The sequence below is a fragment of the Lytechinus pictus genome, chromosome 18 (genome assembly GCF_037042905.1).
Source record: "Lytechinus pictus isolate F3 Inbred chromosome 18, Lp3.0, whole genome shotgun sequence".
NCBI classification, from domain to species: Eukaryota; Metazoa; Echinodermata; class Echinoidea; order Temnopleuroida; family Toxopneustidae; genus Lytechinus; species Lytechinus pictus.
The window spans coordinates 20355918-20376596 of record NC_087262.1 but is presented as its reverse complement, the minus strand read 5'-3'; the positions used below and the strand labels follow the sequence as shown (position 1 = coordinate 20376596).

The window sequence follows — 20679 nt, the reverse complement described above, 5'->3', positions numbered from 1 at the left end:
AAGGGCCCACATGGAACCCAGATGAAAACATATACTTGAACCCACATGGTGCCCAGATAGGACTAAGATGGAAACGAGACCTCCAACCCATGCGGAACCCATTAATATTGGGTAAATGGAGTAATATCAGATGGTAATATCAGGAAAATGCTGGGAATATTAGTTACTCATGAATATTCATTACTACAATAAATGGCCAAAATTTTAGCTAATATAGCTGTAATAATTAATGTGTTTATGTTTATGCAATTATTCCACCCAGAACATTTTCAGAAAAATGTGTAGTTTATATATCATATTAGTCATAATCATGACATTAATTTTAGAAAAATGTTTTAGGGTTGAATAATTGTTAACCATAATTTGTCAAGTGTTGTAAACTCGCTCAATATATAGAAGTAAATGACAGGGTTTGGTGGATAGGTGTAGGATAGGATTAGGATTAGGATGTAGGATTTTAGGATAGGATAAGATGATATGGCTTAGAGTATGGAGTTGTAAAAATGTGCTTCAATGACCCTAATGACACTAATTGTTTTTTTAATGAGCCGACATTAATTGGGTAATATTGGGTAAACAGAGTAATATGAGGTGGTGATATCATTAAAATGCTGGAAATAGTAGTTACATCATACTGAGAAATATTGGGTAAATGGAGTAATATTGGGCAGTAATATCATGAAAATAACTGGAAATATCGGTTACATCATACTGGGTAATATTGGGTAAATGGAGTAATATCGGGTCCGGGTAATAACGGGGAAAGATTGGTCTACTATTTCCCCGTTACTACCCACTGGTGTTACCGTGGTAATAACTACGTTATTACCTGTTACAACCCGGGTAATATCGGGTAAAATGCCCAGTGGGATAGACAGCAGTTGAGTAATAGGAATAATAATTAGCAATTTGGTTATGTGAGCGAGTATGCTTATTTGGATTATGAAATGCAGTTCTTTTTAGAGTGGCTTTCAAGATGATGGTTGAACGAGATATTGTATTGTCTGAAAGATTATCGATCTATTTTGTAATCTAAAATTACTGTATTATAAAGTTTTGTAATAAGAAATACAAAGTCATGATCGAAACCCAAACTGTATTTTCCTGCATGGTTTGTATTTTGTTAAAAATTAAATATATGACATGAACTAAAACTGTAATAGAAATATCACGCATTTTGCTTTCTCATCAGCATTAAATTGTTTGTGGTCATTTTTTTGGGGGGAGGGGGTGGGTTTGAGTTAATTAAGTTCCCCCGTATATAACCGCACCTGTACCTGTAGGCTGTGGCAGTACTGATTTAATTTTACCGGGCCAAGACAAAAGGGACTGACATCTCTTCTAACTTTTGAAATATTGCCATCATGCGGTTGAAATTGTGCATGCATGGTTTGCCGATTAGACTCCGCCTACTTCTCACAGTTCACTACCTTTCATTGGATAAATCACAAGGCAGTTGGGGATACGTCATGCGAATGAGCGATGCCCATTGGTTATTTTGAACAGCCGCGGCTTTTACAACATTATCAACATCGATATATCCGCTATATGCTATCCATGCAATTCAGTTTACACGCAATATTTGATGCAGCTACACGTTACGACTCACTCTTTGACTCAACTCGCCGATCAAAGTAACGTTAGAATTTCAAGTTTTCTGACTCTACACGTAACAATAGAGGAGTTTAACTGTAAGTATACTATTCTCTTCTAATATATTAGAAATGCAAGCAAGTTTGAGTACGAAATACGTCAAATTTATTTATTTTTACTGCAAAAGTGCGTGGCAGTTGTGCAGACAGTGTGACTGTGAATGTGATGATGTGTTTAGGAAATAGGATGGGGGGTTGGGGGTCGGGTGTCAGGACACTTTATATTTTTGAAGCCTTCTTTTTTGTCTTTGGATTGCACTAAAAATATGAATTCAGTACTTGTAATCATCTTCTATTTTGTTCTCTATAATATTTCCTAACATTTTGTAATAAAAATTGATGAAACTTCACTTGTAAATTTTTCCAAATGACGTTCTAAATTGAGCGTCCGGACACACCACCTGTCCGGACACACAACAACTGGGTACCGGTTAACCCAGGGAGCCCAGGGGCTTACCGTGTATTTGACCATACTCACGTGACTAGGGTGAATTATGGTCTAAATATTTCTCCACTCATCATACTCATAGTCCAAATAAATTGTGAAAACAGAAGTTATGCACTTACCACGATTACCTGGATGAAGGTCTAACGAGTGGCAGTTTCCTGACATCTGGGCACAGACTGGAACCTCAAAAAACGAAAAGTTTTCTCCTTCTACCCCCGTCTCGATCGCGTAACGTTGGGGAAGTAAGTGTCCCAAAAAATCTCATGAACTTTTAAGAGAAATAGGACCCAACTTTATATGATTTTCTTAGAAAAACCGAGGCTCGAGCCAAATGTAAATTTTATTTAGATGGATAAAAAATGGTGACCCATGATGTAGGTACATGTAGTTGCAAGAAAAATAAATTTGAGAAATGAGGTGTTTGCTTCATAGCATCATTTAGAGCTCATTAATTAAGACCTTTCATTTAATACCTCATTCATTTCAATTATATCAATAGCCCCAGTAACAAGAAAGTTATGGTACATGTAGTTTTAAGTTCGTTCAAATCGCCTCTTCAATTCTTGGACTTGGCAGGCCTGCGAATGTTTAGTGCCTCAAATTGATTTCAATTCTAATGCATCACTGGACTGAAATTTACTCCAAGAACTTGTTCACTGCAACCATCCTGCCTGTGGGGAATCTACAGGTAGGACTCAGGTTAGTATACTAATACTAACCTCGCAATACGTGTGAGTGGGTAGGACTATGGTATGCCAATGCTGTACACAGCACACACTTTAAAAAATCATTAAAATGTCACTTTTGTGACCAAAATTACTAATTTCCATACAGTTGCAATTTATTTTTCATTAGTACCCAGGCAATAATTTTTGTATTTACCAGAGTGCTCAAAAACTTAAATTTTAGGCATATTTTTGTGTACGCCCTCTATTGGTTGAAAGTAATATGGTATTGGTAAGAAAATTTTCATTTTTCAATCTCTATTTTCAATTAAGAAAAAATAATTTAAAGAATCAAATTTACTAAGAGCCAAGTTATATGATGAATAGCTGTAATGGAAACAGACAGTGTAAAAAAATCAAGCATTTGTCCCAAAGAAAAAGAGAAAATAAGCCAAACATTGCCACCCTTTTTTTGCCACACATGGAAATGTAACTGAGAACAAGGTTAGGTATATCATAACCTTGTTCATTGAATGAGTGCAAGAAGCAAGCGTGGCATTCATAACATGGTACAATTAATGGTCAAGTGTCTGCAGACATATAAAAATGTTGACACGACTTCTCAGTATGGTGAGACTACCACATATCGACCACCTCTTTTGAAACCGACCACCTTGCGCGCGTTAAAATTATTGCGTATTACAAACGATACGCGCGGGAGAGTAGGCGCAGTGTCCATAGAAACGGTAAGAATCAATTTTACGAGAAAAAAAAAGAAGCAACAAAAAGTAAAAATTTAGTAGAATTAATCAAAATTGTATTGACCAGACCCAAACCACGCTGAAAAACCAAGAAATCCTATAGGAAACGGCTTTAGAACAAATATCCGTTGTCAATCGTTGAAACATGTGCCGGAGCTCGCAGTGGAAGTAGTGAGACAATCATTTAGCATGTTGACATCATAGAACTGATTTGGAAGAGTAAAACTATTTCGCCACCGCGACAAGAATCGGCTGTAAACTTAGTGTATCGCGGGTGGTCGGTTTCAAAAGACGGGTGCAAATGTAAAATCGTCGTATTCGTTGTTCGTCGATATATACGCGGATTGAATCGGAGTCGCCGAGCGAAACATGGGAATCTGATCTGCTCAATTTTCTGCACAAATGAGACGAAAACTAGGTAAAATTGATGAATATTTTCGCAGATACAATGCTTAGAAGATTAGGTGGTCGATAAGGGGTAGTTCCAACCATATACATTTCAATGAAAATTTTCTTATAATTGAAATTAAAATTGATTTTAATTACCAGTATTGAATTCACTAATTATTCATTTTTCTTAATTTCTCTCATGACCCCCCCCCCCCTTGCAGATAGAGACCCATTTTTATCCTGTTGGACTGTGTGTGATTTCATTCTGAAATAATGGAAGATTTTATCAAGATAGAAAAGTTGGGTGAAGGTGAGTTAGTATATTATCCTTAAGATCATGCAACTTGAAGGGGAAGTTCACCCTGAAGAAAAGTTTGTAAAAATAAAAGAATTAAAAAAAAAAAATATTGGTTTGAAGAAAATCTGGGGACCGTTTCATGAAAGTTGTCAGCACTGACAAGTTGTCTTTCTCCGACAGTTACCATAGTAACAGTCAGAGGCCAGTGCCTTCCAGCCAATCAAAACCAAGGATTTCACTAAAATTGTCAGCACAATTTAGTCAGTGCTGACAACTTTCATGAAACACTCACCTGGTGGGTGTTTCATAAAGCTGTTCGTAAGTTAAGAGCGACTTTAAGAACGACTGGTGATCCTTTCTTGTGGTAAATGATTTTTACCATTAAATGTTCAATGGTGATTAGTTAGCTTATAAGGATGGTTCATCAGTCGCTCTTAAATTACGAACAGCTTTATGAAACTGTCCCCGGGTGTGAAATGGTTTGTCTATTGATATAAAAAGGTAAGTAAAAACCATTTTCAGAGAAAATTTCATTGATTTATTTACCATTCGCTATGTACATGTAGGAATACTGCTCGCATATGACATCACAAATCAAAATTCTAATAAATTTTTAAAGTCTGATGGATTTTTCTCAAACCTTCAACAATATTTTTAATTATTTTTAAAATTTTTGTCTGAGTGAACTTTCCCTTTAATATTCCCATGTCAGATTTTCATTTGAATATTAAAGTTAAGTTTTCTAATGGGAGATGTACATAGAGGTGTATAGCGTATGATTATAAATTCTCAATGACATATCGTGCAGCCCTAATACTGGATAAGAATAGTGAATAGTCCCTGACCAATTTCGAATCATCTGCTAAAGTGACATTTGCTTGGATTGCAAATCTGCCGAACATATTTATTTCCTATAAACCTACAAATTTTTTTTTACATATACTGTATGTATGAAATAATGTTAATGTGATCGATACTTACAATGTAGATCTATATAGCTATTGCTAAATGCACATTGAAGTAAAATAATCTGTGATATTTCTGAGGAAAATGCAGTACTTAATATAATTCATAATTAGTTACATTAGCAGGGGCTGCTTGCATGGAGAGTCAAAAATTAAAAATGTGAAAACCATAAATCTAACTTTTATTCTTCAATGAATTTTGCAAGGCTTTTTATCACTTTCATTTTTCCTGCTTTCATCAAAGTCCACTTGAAGACAGGTTATACTTTAACCCTGTGGCTTATCCTCTCATTCTGAACTAGCAAAATTAGTTGAGTGTCACCCTTAAAGGACAAGTCCACCCCAACAAAACGTTGATTTGAAAAAAAGGAGAAAAATCAAACAAGCAAAACACTGAAAATTTCATTAAAGTCGGATGTAAAATAAGAAAGTTATGACATTTAAAGTTTCGCTTAATTTCACTAAACAGTAATATGCACATCCTGGTCGGTATGCAAATTGGCAGACTGATGACGTCACCCACTCACTATTTCTTTTGTATTTTATTATATGAAATATTCTAATTTTCTCCTTGTCAAGTGAAAAGAAGTTTTATTTCTCCCTGAACATGTGGAATTACCATCATTTTAACAGTTTATGGTTATGTTAAGTTGATCCTTATTGTCAAATCTGTAAAAATTGAAATATTGTATTATTCAAACAATAAAAAACAAAAGAAATAGTGAGTGATGGACATCATCGACTCTCTCATTTGCATATCGCCGAGTTGTGCATTTAACTGTTTTGTGAAAAATAAGCGAAACTGTTTTGTGAAAAATAAGCGAAACTTTAAAATGTCAAACTTTCTTATTTTACATCCGATTTCGATTAAATTGGCAGCATTATGTTTGTTTGGTTTTTCTCTATCAATTCAAATCAACAATTTTCTTGGGTGGACTTGACCTTTAATAAGCCAGCCCCCCCCCCCAGGGGGGGGGGGGGGGCTTAATTGTGCTGTTTTTGAAGTACAGTAATCACATTTAGTAATGTGTCTTTTCATATGACAGGTACATATGGTGTTGTATACAAGGGCAGACACAAAAAGACTGGAAAGATTGTTGCTCTGAAGAAGATTCGATTGGAGAGTGAAGAGGAAGGGGTTCCCAGTACTGCCATCAGGGAAATATCGTTACTTAGAGAGCTCGACTCTCATCCAAATATTGTTCTGTGAGTATTTATTTAATCAGTTCTACAAGACCAGTTTTTTAGACCAGAATAGCCAACATATTCTTTTCGTCTACAAAATTTATCAAATTTGCCTTTATTGAATCAAATCGATTCCTGTGGTACCAAGAGATACAGAATACTTCAATTACATGTATTGTAGACAAAAAAAAATCAACCCCCAAAACTTGATCATTGTGTAAAATATTTATTTATCTTTCTATATTTATCTTGTTTATATCATATTTTCAGGTCAAAAGTTTCCCCCGAGTTGAATTGTGCTGCTCAACAGAGGTGTGGTCTAAATTCTAGACTTATGTATTGAAATTGTGCAAAAAATTATTCAATTTTTAGTTGCCTTTTGGGGGGCCATGTATTCCGAGCACCTGTCGATATGTATTGAAATCGTGTAAAAATGATTCAAATGTTGGTGCCTATAGGGTCATGTTCTCAAATAATGGACAGTTAACACATGTTCAACTTTTTTCTTCCCCCCCCCCCTTGCAGATTGGAAGATGTTCTAATGGAACCCCAGAGGCTCTATCTAGTCTTTGAATACCTAACAATGGATCTAAAGAAATATATGGAATCACTTAAAGGAAAACAGATGGATCCAGCACTTGTCAAGGTACTGACAAATTTATATGTTCAAATGACCTATTGCCTTATGTATAATGATCACTACCTAAAGTGATGTTCATATAGACTCCACTCCACTTAACTACCGCTACACTATGCTACACCAACCCAAACATCAAGGTGGTGAGCTCGCTCTGCTACTCCGAGTGACAAAGGTGGAACTAAATGCATATCTATTGTAAACTCATGCACCAAAACGACCTTAAAAAGAATAAAAAACTTACTTTTCTATATTATTTCACTCCATATCCATCCTCCGGTTAGTCTCAAAATTGGTTATTTAGAGCTAGTAACAGTTTCTCAACATGTATTAATTCACTGCCGATTCCAAAACATCGCAAACGCAAATTGCGCATGCGCTGGAATCGCAGCTCAATTCATGAATATTCATGATAGGACTATATATATCGGGATCATTTCGCATTTGCATCAGATCCCGATCTATAGTCCTCAGGAAGATGGATATGGAGTGAAATTAGAATGAAAAGTATTAAGAAGATAAGTTTTTTATTCTTTTTAAAGGGGTGGTCCAGGCCAGCTCCAAAAAATATTTAGCCCGTAGTAAATAATTACAGGAGCCATTTCAAAAAGTATTATCTCCTTACTCGACTTTGGAGATTTTTAAGAGCATTTCTTGTAACGGTTATTTGGGGCAAAAAGAATTAAATTTCGCGCACATGTAGCGAGATCGGTCACGTGACTGTGACGTACCATCTCCACTTTGGTTTTGCAACAATCCAGCGCGCGACGTCTCACAGCTGCAATATGCCTATAGTATAGGCTATGTGTCAGGCATACGGCTGCTCGGTTCGGCCGGGAGAAAATAACCATAAAAGTGCGTTTTCTATACCAAAACCGATTCGAGATCGAGAGAGATGTGCCCAGTGGCTTCACAATATTGGGACTGACAAGTTTGACATAAAAACATACAAATATAACGCGAGTAGAGTCGTTTGCGAGGACCAAATGCTCTCTCTGGCCGTCGGCATCACCGGGCAGTTCCCGCACCGACACCAGTCATTTCTCCCCACTCGATCGGCCGCTGGCTGCGGTACGATCGGATCTTCCTCCACCTCTTCTTCTTCTATTCTTCGACGGTTCTCCAACTCTTCCGCATTCCACCTTGGTTGGAATGCATATCCCGCAGGACCCGACATATTAATTGTTCAAATTATGAAATAAACGGCGAGAAACAAACAAATTGTGAATTACAGGGTCGACAGTGGCCGCAATCAATGCAAGTCGAAAACTACATGTAGCTAATACCGTACGTATGCGGCGCTGATGATCTATACGCATACGTACGTGCGAGCGATAGCTAGCTAGCTAGCTAGCTCGCTCGCGCTCGTAGCAGCAGCCAGCGAAGCCAAAGTGGAGATGCTACGTCACAGAAAAAGCTGCGCATTGCATTCTGGGATCGTACAGACTCGTGCCAGAATATGATTTTGGCAAAATTGAAAATTCAATAAAAAATAACTGTGCCTCTTATTTCTTAAAAAAAATATAGTATAGGAAAGAGAAGGTTTTTGTCTATCTAGTGGATATAAATTAAACCTGGCCTGGACCACCCCTTTAAGGTCGTTTTGGTGCATGAGTTTTACAATAAATATGCATTTAGTCCCACCTTTGTCACTCGGAGTATCAGAGCGAGTTCACCACCTTGATGTTAGGGTAGGTGTAGCGGTATTGAAGTAGAGTGGAGCCTACACGAACATCACTTGAGGTAAAAGACCACCTGAATACAACATTACCCATAAATATAGTTTCCTCACCCTCCCCCCCTCATTTTGCTCATTAAAAATGTTCTGATCAAACAAAGAAGAGAGAGAAAAACAAATAAGTGGTCAGAAGGTGACTACCTCTCAAAAAGTGATAAATAACCCTCATTAGTCACCAAAGAGTCTGAGAATTACTATTGATTTTGTAATTCAGTATAATGTCGTTTGTACTTAACAAGATATGAGAAAGAAAATGGCTCTGTTCAGAAAGAAGAAAACTTTTTTTTTTTTTTTAATATTATTATACAGACCTGCCAACCAGTACGTTTTTACAACCAAAATTCGGCAGTACGTTTTTCTTTAAAAAAATATATATATATTTTTTTTCCCCCCACAAAATCGTAATTTATTGAGGAAAATCATCTCTGTATGTCTCTATTTCATAAAACTTACACAAATATGGTTATTTTTTAGATCAATGTAATTTCAGGTAAGTTGGTTTTTTTTTCAATCATTTTGTTGAAACCAGGGTGAGATATACACATGTTTCAATGTTTTTTTTTTTTTTCATCTGCAAGAGCAGTGCGTATTTTAGCTTGCATGCAGCTTTAGTGCCTCGATGAGCGAGTGAGCCACGCATTTTGTTATAAAATACACTTTTTTGGGGAAAAATAGTTTTTTTATCACAGAATACAATTTTTCATTCCCAGAGTTTGGCAGGTCTGTATATATGTTGCAGGTTCTACTACGTTTCTTTTCATTTGTTCCATTTCTTCCTCTTTCCCCAATCTTTTCCTCCATCATTTCCATGTGATTGGGGCAAATATGAAACCATGATCTGTTGTCTCTTTATTATTTCAACTTTTATTATGAGTAGTACCAGTATAAGTTCATTTTCACAACACACTTAGACTTGTATGAATATCATTCATAATTTTCAACTTGGAGAATCAAGGAATTGAAAACGAAATTCCTTTTGTCTTTATTTTTTAGAGCTACCTTCATCAGATGGTTGATGGTATCAAATTCTGCCACTGTCGTCGTATCCTACACAGAGATCTCAAACCTCAGAACCTCCTTATAGACAACAACGGTACAATAAAACTGGCAGATTTTGGGCTTGCAAGAGCATTTGGTATTCCAGTCAGAGTTTATACACATGAAGTAAGTCAAAGACTCGTGTCAGAAAATTTGTTTAGTTTTCAAGATTCACATGAATTTCTGCTCTTTAATCAGGTTTAGATTCTTGTCGGCGGGGACTGTATATGTGCCACGTACATGACCATTTGTGTATACATAGATCCATCCATTCTCAGACTACATGTATTTTGTGTATAATTTCTGCTGTTCATGTACAGTACTTGTAAAAATTCTACACACATCTGTGAGTGTTCAATAGCCAACTACGACTCCTTTTGGAAACGCCCTCTCTCACTCTGCGTTGTGAAGGCCCCACTTCACGGAGGTACTGACCAGACAGCTCTCTAACAACTGGTGATTTATCAGAGGGATATTTGATGATGATGGTTTCTTATATACCGCCGGTGTTCGCATCTTCTGGACACTCATGGCACTTGATCAAAATTAGGATATGTCTCACAAGTTTCTATGTCTTTAAAAAATGGCAAAAAGAAGCTGCTGAAAAAAAAATTGCTTAGAATCATCATTCAGTTAAAAAATACTGTCCTAGTAGTGCTACAATTACGTTATTCTTAGAATGTTTGAGTAGGGAACAGAAAGGTCCAACTTCAGGTAAGACTCCAAAGTTGATTGTTTCTCGTCTCTCTTGATAGATTTGATTCAAATCTAATCAATTTATTATGTGAACCATGTCACAATGGAAACAACACGAGATCTGATTTTGTCTTATGTATTCTAATTGAAATCATGCGTACAGGTCAAATCACATTGAAAGCTCTCGATGATGAATTCGGCAGTCGAATATAATCTTCTGATTGTTTTTTTTTTTCCATTCCCCATCAGGTGGTCACACTATGGTATCGCGCTCCTGAGGTCCTTCTAGGGGCCACGAAGTACGCCTGCCCCGTTGACATGTGGAGTTTGGGTTGCATCTTCGCTGAAATGGTCACCAAGAGACCCCTCTTCCACGGCGACTCTGAAATCGATCAACTCTTCAGGATATTCAGGTTAGTTAATCAACTTTGAAGGGTCATGACCCTTCACCTCAAGTCTGGAAATGAGTCACAAGGCAAGATTTTCTGTAATTTGCTAGAACAGTAGTTTGGTCTCCAAAAACAAAATTTAGAATATTTGCTTATCTAGAAAAGTAATTCTTGTCTCCTTTCTGTCAAAATTTAAAGTAAAATGAAATAGGTTTTTTTTTTCTTTCTTTCTTTTACACCATTTTATACAGCACTGCTTAAATGCAAACAGAGTATGTATGTGCCATGCTTAGGTGAACCAAACTTCAAATCTTGTTTTCTCCGTATATTGTGTAACTTACTGTAAATATTCTTCATTAATGAGGTAATTTGTTTGGGTTATTGTTGATCAATGTTTTAAAAGCTATTTGAAATTTAATGCTTTGGATGATTGGATCTGTCTTTTTTTTTTTTTTTTTATAAAGATCTCAACATTCTTTTTGGGCATCCTATATGTATAATTTGGTGAATGGTCACACTTATATTATACCTACAAAATTGTGTGTGTTGCAAGATCATATTTGCTATTGATTCTGACTGTAGAATTATTAGACATTTTCATAATTTTCCCAATTTCTTGGGAATCAAAATACATGTACACTACATAGACAGCCGTTTCCTGCTTGTGAAAGCCACTTAATGGAGAGATTGTTTTGTCCTTACAGACAAATGGTTGAAAAAAGTAGAACTATTCCCAAGAGATTGAGCAGTATGCTCTGCGCAAATTATAACCATATGAATTTTTCATTTCATTGATTGCAGAACACTTGGTACACCGACCGAGGAAACATGGCCTGGAGTAACCCAACTCCAGGACTATAAACCTACCTTCCCAATGTGGAACGAACCAAACCTCAAAGGCGCAGTCAAAGGCATGGGTGCTGAAGGATTAGACCTTCTGAAGGTGAGTGCTCAGGAGCCGATTTCACACAAAAAAATTGTCAGTGATTTTCACCAACAGCTGTTATAAACTATTACTAATCCTTGCATCTGATTGGCTGAGAGCAGATTAGTCGTTGAAAATCACCGTCAAAACTTTTCATGAAGCCTTTCCCTTACCCAGTCAGACCGCAGGTCCCAATGCTAATGAGCAAAAAGGCCAGATTCATCCAAATCATCTCGTGGCTGAATCCTCCTCCTTGCAAAATCTCGTGATTCGTGAGATTTTCTTTCTAAGAATTTACCTGTTTTAACCTCAAGTTAAATGAAATATTATTGCACCATCGGATAGAGTAAAAGTTACTCTTTCATATTGGTCATTTATTTTGTATACAATATTTTGTTAAATAAGTAAATTTCGGGCCTGAAAATGTGCCTCAAAACTGAATTTTCTTCCTCTGTTTTCTTTTGCAAATTGTGCAAAACTTTTTATTTTGAGCCTCAATGATATCTACCGTAAGTAACGGTGTATTAACCGCACCCGTGTATTAACCGCACCCCCCATTTTCGGATGGAAAAAAAAAAAAAAAAAAAAATCAAAAAAAAAAAAAAAAAAATCATTAAAAAAAATTTAATCAAACTTACTTTCTATCTCTAATATGCGTATTTAAGAAAGAGTCAAGAACCAAAAAATATCGAAGAATTACTGGTAAAAAAATGATGGGAAATCAGCGCTTCGTCACTTATCTGCAAGTTGCCGATATAATTGGCCACTTCCACACTCCGAGTCACCTCACACACACACATATGGTACCGGTGTTCATTGCAAGTACCGATACCAGCATCAACATGGGGGCTCACCCATACGAGAAGATCGTTCATATCATATTTCCTGCATCACAGCCCCACTTTTGCTTTCAGAATTCTGTCTAGCATTCAATGTCTTGACATGAATTTTAGACAAGGGAATACGGGAAGGTTCAAGATACGAGAAATTTGCGATTTTGTTCAGGTGTTTTTCTTGTCTGCTTTGAACCACTACCGGTAGTTCTCAGTACGTGTGTGGCGGTATCTTACAGACAGCAAAATAGGGGGGAAAAATGCTAGTACCGGTATACCGTATTTTCAATGGGAGCTCTGGGCGGGAATAAAGTGAATAATAATTAAAAATAAAAAGTCGGAAGGAGTGAAGATGGGGATTGAAGATTGATTTTGAGATGATGGATGATAGAGAGAAATGAAGGAAAGGCAAATGAAAGAAATTAATTGTCAAATAATACCAATAATTTGTCAAACAAAATAACTTCCACGGAAAGGTAAAGCGCCAGCTTACGTTGACGTTGCGATAAACATTACACATGCATGTCTTATTCGGCTAGCTGCACCGCGCTGTGCGATCGATTGGCGTCTGAACTTTGCCGCGATGACTAAAAAATGACAACAAAGACAGAGTCACACCATTAAAAAAAGTCAGTTTCATGAAGGTAGGTGCGTTTGTTACCGTGATATAACTTTGAGGGACATTTACGGCAGATACCGGTAGTCATAGTTGCTTCCCTTTTATACCCGCGGCTCATACCCCTCTAAACGGGATTGCCCCAAGTGGCTACGCTGGGCCACCCGACGCGAGTTGAAAACTGGTAGTGGTATCGGGCTGAGATTGGCTTGGCTCAGACCTGTCACCGTGTATAAACCGCACCCCCGACTTTTGATTCTGTCCCGCCGAGAAAAAGGTGCGGTTAATACACCGTTACTTACGGTATATCACCATAAAGCTGAACTTCTGTACTTTCTCACAATGCCACTCTTGATATGCGGCACCTTTTAATCGGGTCAAGATCACACTTTTCCCACCAAGGTACAAGACAAGATTTCTGAAATTTTGTACTTGCATGAAATCCAGAGTTCTGATTGGCTGGATAAGGTTCACAGAACAACAGGCCCGGGGTATTTGAGGAGATTACCACATGGGAAGTGTGACCTTGCAACGAACCCAGGCACTGGAACCGTTGGAATTTGCCATTGTGTGGTCTTTTTGACTAATCAGAGTGCAGTATTCTTGTTTTCAAGCTGCTTTATGTACTTGGCAAATGAAAAGTGTGATCTTGACCCGATTAAACCAATTCTTATTTTGAAACCTATATCATTTTAAAGCATACATATTCAGCTCATTTGGCTCAAACAAAAATAAAGTGTGAAAATAGCAGCTTTTGTCAGGTGAAAATATTTATTTTGTAGCATATTTTAGATCAAAATTTTAACCTATTTTACAAAATCTTTGAATAAATCCAAACACATGACCTGAAAGAATAATTCTTCTTCTTTACAATGGTACCAAATTCATGAAATTCGATGCACAATTAGAGCAGCAATGACCGAATGAAAAGAGGTGTTTTGGTCCGCATCAAGCTCATTAAATATGCAAAACATCTCAAGTCATGAATATCACTTGGATGAAAGAAAAGAAGTAGTGCTGCAAGTCAGGCGCCATGTTCGGGTTCGGTTCGGGGTTTGGTAATGATAGACTGATAAAAATATAGTTCATTCAGGTATACTTAGCGAACCGTACCGGTAGACAATTTGTACTTGATTGACTGCATGTGCTCGCGTGTCCTCTGTCACATCAAACCATTTTATCTCTATCTTGTTGACATGAAACTATGAAAATTATAGCGCTCAACGAATCAACTGTTATCTCGAATTTGATTATCTGACGACAGATTTATTGGGTAACTCACAGTTCTAAAATGGCGACTCTTCCTCGTCGTCCATACCTGGACCACACTTTGGATACTTGCCAAATTAACTACGCTCGCACTCGTACCAGCTAGGCCAGCGCATGCAGTCCCCTTGTAGCGGGACTCTGAGCTCATGAATATTTATATTTACAGTCCGGCCAAACGTGATTGGCCATTGCATCACATACGAGGCGGCCAGCGCCAGTGCACTGAACTGCAGGCATAGTAGGGCCAGGGGCGTGTCGAAGAAAGCGTGCTTATGTAATGCGCCTTTCGCTAATTGGCTCAATGGGTGAACTAAACCACCAATCGCATGTCGCTGATTGTCGCATTGGTACATACAGCCACGTGCTTTGTCTGCCCGCGAAACTCAGCTCACCGATTGAAGAGCAATTGCCGAGATTTCTATGATTTTATTGGTCAGATTTAATTCGACCATGAACATACAGACAAAGTGGGATGCAAAGTTTTACGACTGTAATGGGACAGGGGGAGTAGAGTGATCATCGAATTGTTTATGGTTAATTTGAGAAGTTGATAAGAAAGGGAAAAAAGTAAAGATTGGGGGTCATTTTCCCCCAAGAGATGAATGTTTCCGCTTTATCTTCATTCAACTTTTCAACGAGGGGAAGGGGATCTTGCTATATGCTATACCGTAATCATTCATGAGTGTTTGATTTTTATTTTCATCTGATTGTTAATAATAAAAAAGATAACTTCACCTCATCTCATTTCTATATCATTTGTTTTGCGTCTCTCCTTTCCATCTCTAACAGTCACTCACTTTATTTCCCACTTTCACTGGATCTCTCGTTTTCAAAACTCTTTACTTCTCTCTAAAATCATGAAAACTAGACAGTAGCGAGCCGACACCTCAATAATAATGTTAATCACCTCAATCAGATCTTTATTCTCCGCCGCAACAATACACGAGTTACGATCTTAATCACGTATCGTTATTCGTAATATTAATGGTACTTCATCTTTCACTTTCAGTTTATTGAGCTCGTTCATTCAAAATACTTTGAAGATCTTCAAACAAGAATCTTGTTCGCCACCTAAAAACAACAATATTTAAATAATTAGATTTAACCAATGAACACTCATACAGTTTTGGTTTTCTTTACCATGCTTCGGCGATTCGGCCACAGAGCGAGAGATGATAAAAGCCAGTAAAATGATTATAGCGCAAGCTCGCGCAACATCATTCATCGGATCTCCTTTCTTAATCAGGGCCGTAAAAACCACAATGTCAACATGAAAATGAAAACAAAATCTAGTAACCGCAAAATAAGCGCATACTTCCAACATACAATTGCAAAGAAGATTAGAGAATGCGCAAATATAATGATTAGAAAGGGTGTAAACTTATAAATTTATTAGCTGAAAGCCGTTTTTTTTTTTTTGCCGAACTTCCGAACCAAGTCTTAGTGTTCGGTTCGGAAGTGCCATGTTCGGCGGTTCGGCTACAGCACTAGAAAGAAGCCACTTTTTTGGGACCTGCAGTCTGACTGTTACCCTTGTGAAGGGCAGGGCTCTAGGAAGCATTTCATGAAGGTTTCATCAGTGATTTTTTCACCGACATGTCAAGCTACACCTCATACTAAGATTGTTAATTCTGATTGGTCAAAACTGCATCATGTGACGCGGTGCTATTCTGTCTATCATCTTTTCAGGGGTTCGACTTATTGTACATTTCTTCTATCAAACCCTCTGATAGTACTCGTAACCCCTGAGGGCGATGCAAATTGTGTATTTAGCCAAAATTCATGAATCTATCATTTCTACTTTTACTGATTAAACTTAATTTATTTTGTCTTGATTATGATCAGAATTAAGTCTGCAACAATTTACATCGAAAAAACAATAAAAAACAAAGTCGCAAAACAAAGAAATACATAAGAAATATAAAAAAACAATGAAATACATAAAAAAGATTACAATACTAATTTTTTTTAAGTACATTTGATTGGGATCCTACAAAGAGTGTGGAAAAAAAATAGCAGTTTTTGAGGCAGTATGATAGTTGATTAGAGCAAATATTTTATCTCATGCATAAATTAGCACAATTAATTCATTAAATGAAAATCTTATTTTAAAAAAATTAACCATACAGCCTTGTAGATTATATCGCACACTACCAATGCAAATTCTTGCGACGCTTGGCGATTTAAAAAAAAAGTACATTTGCCACACAAACTACAAGCCAGTATAAAATTTTTTTAATTTTTTATTATGAAAAAAATGTGCAAATTTATTCGTGAAAAACATTTGCAAATTATTTCACCTCAATTTTTTTTCTTTTTATTTCCAGATGTCATCTTTGTAATCTAGTTTAAAGGTTTCCACAAAGAAATATTGTGAAATCCAATTTTTTCCTTATGTATTAGTATTTCTTTGTTTATTCATCTTTTTGTTTTTCATTGTTTTTTTCAATGGAAATTATTACAGACCATATAACAACTAAATTAAACCCTAAATTAAGCAGACCATTTAGAACTAAAAATAATCACCCTTTTATTAAATTTTATCTCCTATAGACTTTGTACACAAAGTATAAAAATGAGCCATTTTCGGCAAGACATTGTCTTGTAAAATGTCATGTGGCATAGCGATGCTATACCTGTATGTCGCGAATTTGGTCTCAAACGTTGGGCGAGACTTCAATGAAAGAGTCATAATATTTTGCAGCGCTATCGTTTTGCCTTTCGGAAATATCGCGCGAAGCATCGAGGAGGGGGGCCATCTTGGTGCCCCTCCCCAGTCCTTTTATGATCAATCAACTTCGAGTTCAAGATTTTACAAACTTGTAGTGTATGCAACTTTTCTCAAATAATTAATTTTTCACATTTCAATTATGCTTCATGGAACATATGTCTCTTCTCTTTCCAGAGAATGCTGATATACGACCCTTCCAAGCGCATCACAGCCAAAGCCAGTATGAATCATCCATACTTCAATGACCTCCCAGACCGCATTATTCCCATCAGGAGTTAGGCTTCAAAATTCCTTTCTATATCTTCTTAAAGAAAAAGGACTTTGTAACATGGCAAAATGTGGACCGATGCTCGTGGATGCGATGTGTTTATTCCAAACATGTTTGGTCTGTGTTCTGCCTGGTAATATATTCATCATGTGATGTTTGCGTTGGATCGCAAATTAATGGAAGTCCAGCCTGACCAGTTGGTTTGAGACATATACATACTGCTATCACCGTGTCTGGTTTGGGGCATTGTTGAATCAAATTTCAGTCATAGTATTTTTTGTTGTTTTCATTTACTTTGAAGTAGTATTATTGATAATTTTTTGTTTCCCTTCTGTGGATAATTTATATTAATTTGTTATTTTGGTATTTAACGTTTATGTTATTGATTCTTTTCCTAGGTTTTGATAATTTTGGGGGGTTTTTGCCGGGGAGGGATTCAATGTTGCAAAATTAATTTTTCAGCTGGAAACAGAATAAAACCTTGAATTGTGTAATGGATAGTGATGCTGCAAGCTTCTTTGTCAATTTGTGTTCATGTTAGTTTGGGCCATGTGGTATACATGCTCCCCCATATTTGAATCGTGAACAAAAAATGATGTCAATGTTGTAAGCAGTTTTAAGATGTGGTACAGTTTACAATGTAATGTCTGGTTTCAAGATTTGTAAATACTGCCAATGGCATATATTCGTGCAAGTGTTAAATGAAAGAGACTGTCATTTGTGTTCACCCGAGGGCTAGTCATGAGTTTTTTTAGGAAATGCACTTCATTTGTGCATCTGTCATGCACATTTCAACTTCAATTTGAAAAGTGTTTGAAAGTCATCTTGCCACTTCAGCATGTGAATGGGTACTGTGGTCTCAAAATGCTTCCTTTTCTCAAAACTCGAATGATAACTTGACTATGGAAAGCCAATGGGTACTTTTCTATATGTGATGGAAAATTTTATCAAAGTATCAATTTTATCTCCTTTTCTATCATTGTTAAAGATTCTCAATAACTATGGCAAGTGTACTTTGCTTTTAAAAATGTGGTGTTATTGTATCCAAATAACAAGCAGGTTAATTGATTTTCAATTTTGTCGGGAATGTTTTTGTTTTTTTGTGTGTTCCACTTGACTTTCTGTAGTTTTGACTTACATTTATTGCTTGTAAAACACCTCAACTCAGTTCTGTCCCAGCCCTGGGGCTCGTTTCATAAAACTTGTTATAATAACATATTTACAATAACAGTTAAAGCTACTGAAATCCTTCAATCTGATTGGCTGATAGTAAATTTGTTATTAAAATTGTGCATTTGTAAGCATAACAAATCCATATGAAACGGAGCCTGGATATGTTGAATACTGCAATGTTGTGTATGAATGCGAGCTGAGAAAGTGAGATATATTAAAGAATGTACATGAAGATGAAAAAGTGGTATTGTCGTCTTGACATGTTTATTACTGTGCTTTGTCCTTCAAGTTCTTCAACATCCCCCAACATGTACAATGAGCATTCCATAATACAACAATAAATACTTAATTAAATCTAGGTGTTTTTCCCCAAGACCAAGCTTGACTGAACCTGCATGTACATGTATCTATGGCAGGCCATCTATGCCACTTTGCACTTAACTTTCACAGTGAAAGCGGACAGGCCTGCCATGGTTAAGTATGATCAGTCATTTTAACTCTTTGTGAAATGTCTCTCGTGTGTATTTTTTTTTAATATGAAGAATCACAATGTATGTAAATTTCATGTACATGTATTGTAATCATTTTATTCTGATGATGCAATCTGTGACAGTACCAACTTAGCTACTCATATATTTGTACATATATCCATCTTGTACTATTTGAAGAACATCAAATTTTGTCAAGTAATTGAAATAGTTGTAAATAAAATCAAATTGTTCAGAGAGAAATATTTCAAAGTTTGTTGATTTCCCCACTCAATTCATTGATTATTTGTATGTTTTGTTAGTTTAATATTCATCAACTTTTGTTGTGTGGGAAACTGTTTCGAATCGCAATCACAACAGGTATACCCTTGGGCGAGGTATTTTATTCCAATTGTCTAGTCTTTCGGAGGAGACTCTAAGCCGCCGGTCCCGTGTAAATGAGAGTCACACCATTTGCACGTTAAAAAACCTACTCCTCTTTTCGTAAAGAGTAGGGAAGTTATCCTGGGGAAGTAGTTAACGTATTAATTTATTACTGATAATTACTAATTTATAATCCTGTTCCTTTGTAAAGTTGCATTAGGGTAATTTGTACTGTATTATAGTAACCTTTCCAGATTAACTGTCCCACACTTATATGACACGCATGTGTTGATAGTGTCGTTAATTTTTTTTATCAATCAATCAATCAACTTTTGTTGTGATGAATACAAGCAATCATGATTACTAATGTTAAAGGAATACTCTAGGCTGAAAATTATGCCTTTTGATAGATAGAGTAATATCAGACAAACTAAGATTGACAATTTCATCAAAGTGTACAAGGAATAACAAAGTTATGACATTTCAACTATTTGCATTATTCTTGTGAAACAGTTCTCATGAATATGCAATAGGCAAGCTTATGATGTCATCTCCCTACTCATTATTTTATTTTTAATATTTCATTATGGGAATCGTGTTTATTCACGTATTTCCTTCGTGAATGTAAGAAAAATGGGATTGACTTACGATTCACATTGTGAGATAATCATTGCTGAAACTGGTTTCATTACAAGGGAGACCTGCTTTTACTAAACAAGTATGAACATAAATTATATAACCATGATTTCATTTATTGTAGGAAAAGGGGAAAAATGGGGATGTGACATATATATTGCACATTCATGACCGCATGCATCGAGTTGTAACTTACTCTAAAATGATATATTTTGACCCCCTTTAATCCCATGTTTAAGAGAGGTATTTAAAGAATGTAATGGATTGTTAAAGGACAAGTTCATCCCAACAAAAAATTGATTTGAATAAAAAGAGAAAAATCCAACAAGCGTAACACTGAAAATTTCATCAAAATCGGATGTAAAATAAGAAAGTTATGACATTTTAAAGTTTCGCTTAATTTCTCAAAACAATTATATGCACATCCTGGTCGGTATGCAAATGAGGACACTGATGACGTCATCCACTCACTATTTCTTTTGTATTTCATTATATGAAATATGAAATATTCTAAT

At 36.3% G+C, this 20679-nt stretch overlaps 1 protein-coding gene across 1 annotated transcript; it reads left to right on the top strand.

The window, feature by feature from the left end:
* The first annotated feature begins 1263 nt into the window (after positions 1–1263).
* LOC129281856 (cyclin-dependent kinase 1-like) lies at positions 1264–19417 on the top strand. Its single transcript, XM_054917783.2, has 8 exons — positions 1264–1691; positions 4138–4226; positions 6226–6385; positions 6890–7010; positions 9733–9903; positions 10723–10886; positions 11664–11805; positions 17411–19417. The coding sequence occupies exons 2-8, from the start codon at positions 4190–4192 to the stop codon at positions 17513–17515; spliced, it is 900 nt and encodes a 299-aa protein (XP_054773758.1). The 5' UTR covers positions 1264–1691; positions 4138–4189; the 3' UTR covers positions 17516–19417.
* The last annotated feature ends 1262 nt before the right edge of the window (positions 19418–20679 follow it).

Bases quoted from the DNA above. Each gene is read 5' to 3' on its own strand.
- LOC129281856 (XM_054917783.2), top strand. From the start codon at position 4,190: ATGGAAGATTTTATCAAGATAGAAAAGTTGGGTGAAG. The intron at 9,904-10,722 runs GTAAGTCAAAGA...ATTCCCCATCAG, and splicing joins TCAGAGTTTATACACATGAA to GTGGTCACACTATGGTATCG. The intron at 10,887-11,663 runs GTTAGTTAATCA...CATTGATTGCAG, and splicing joins CAACTCTTCAGGATATTCAG to AACACTTGGTACACCGACCG.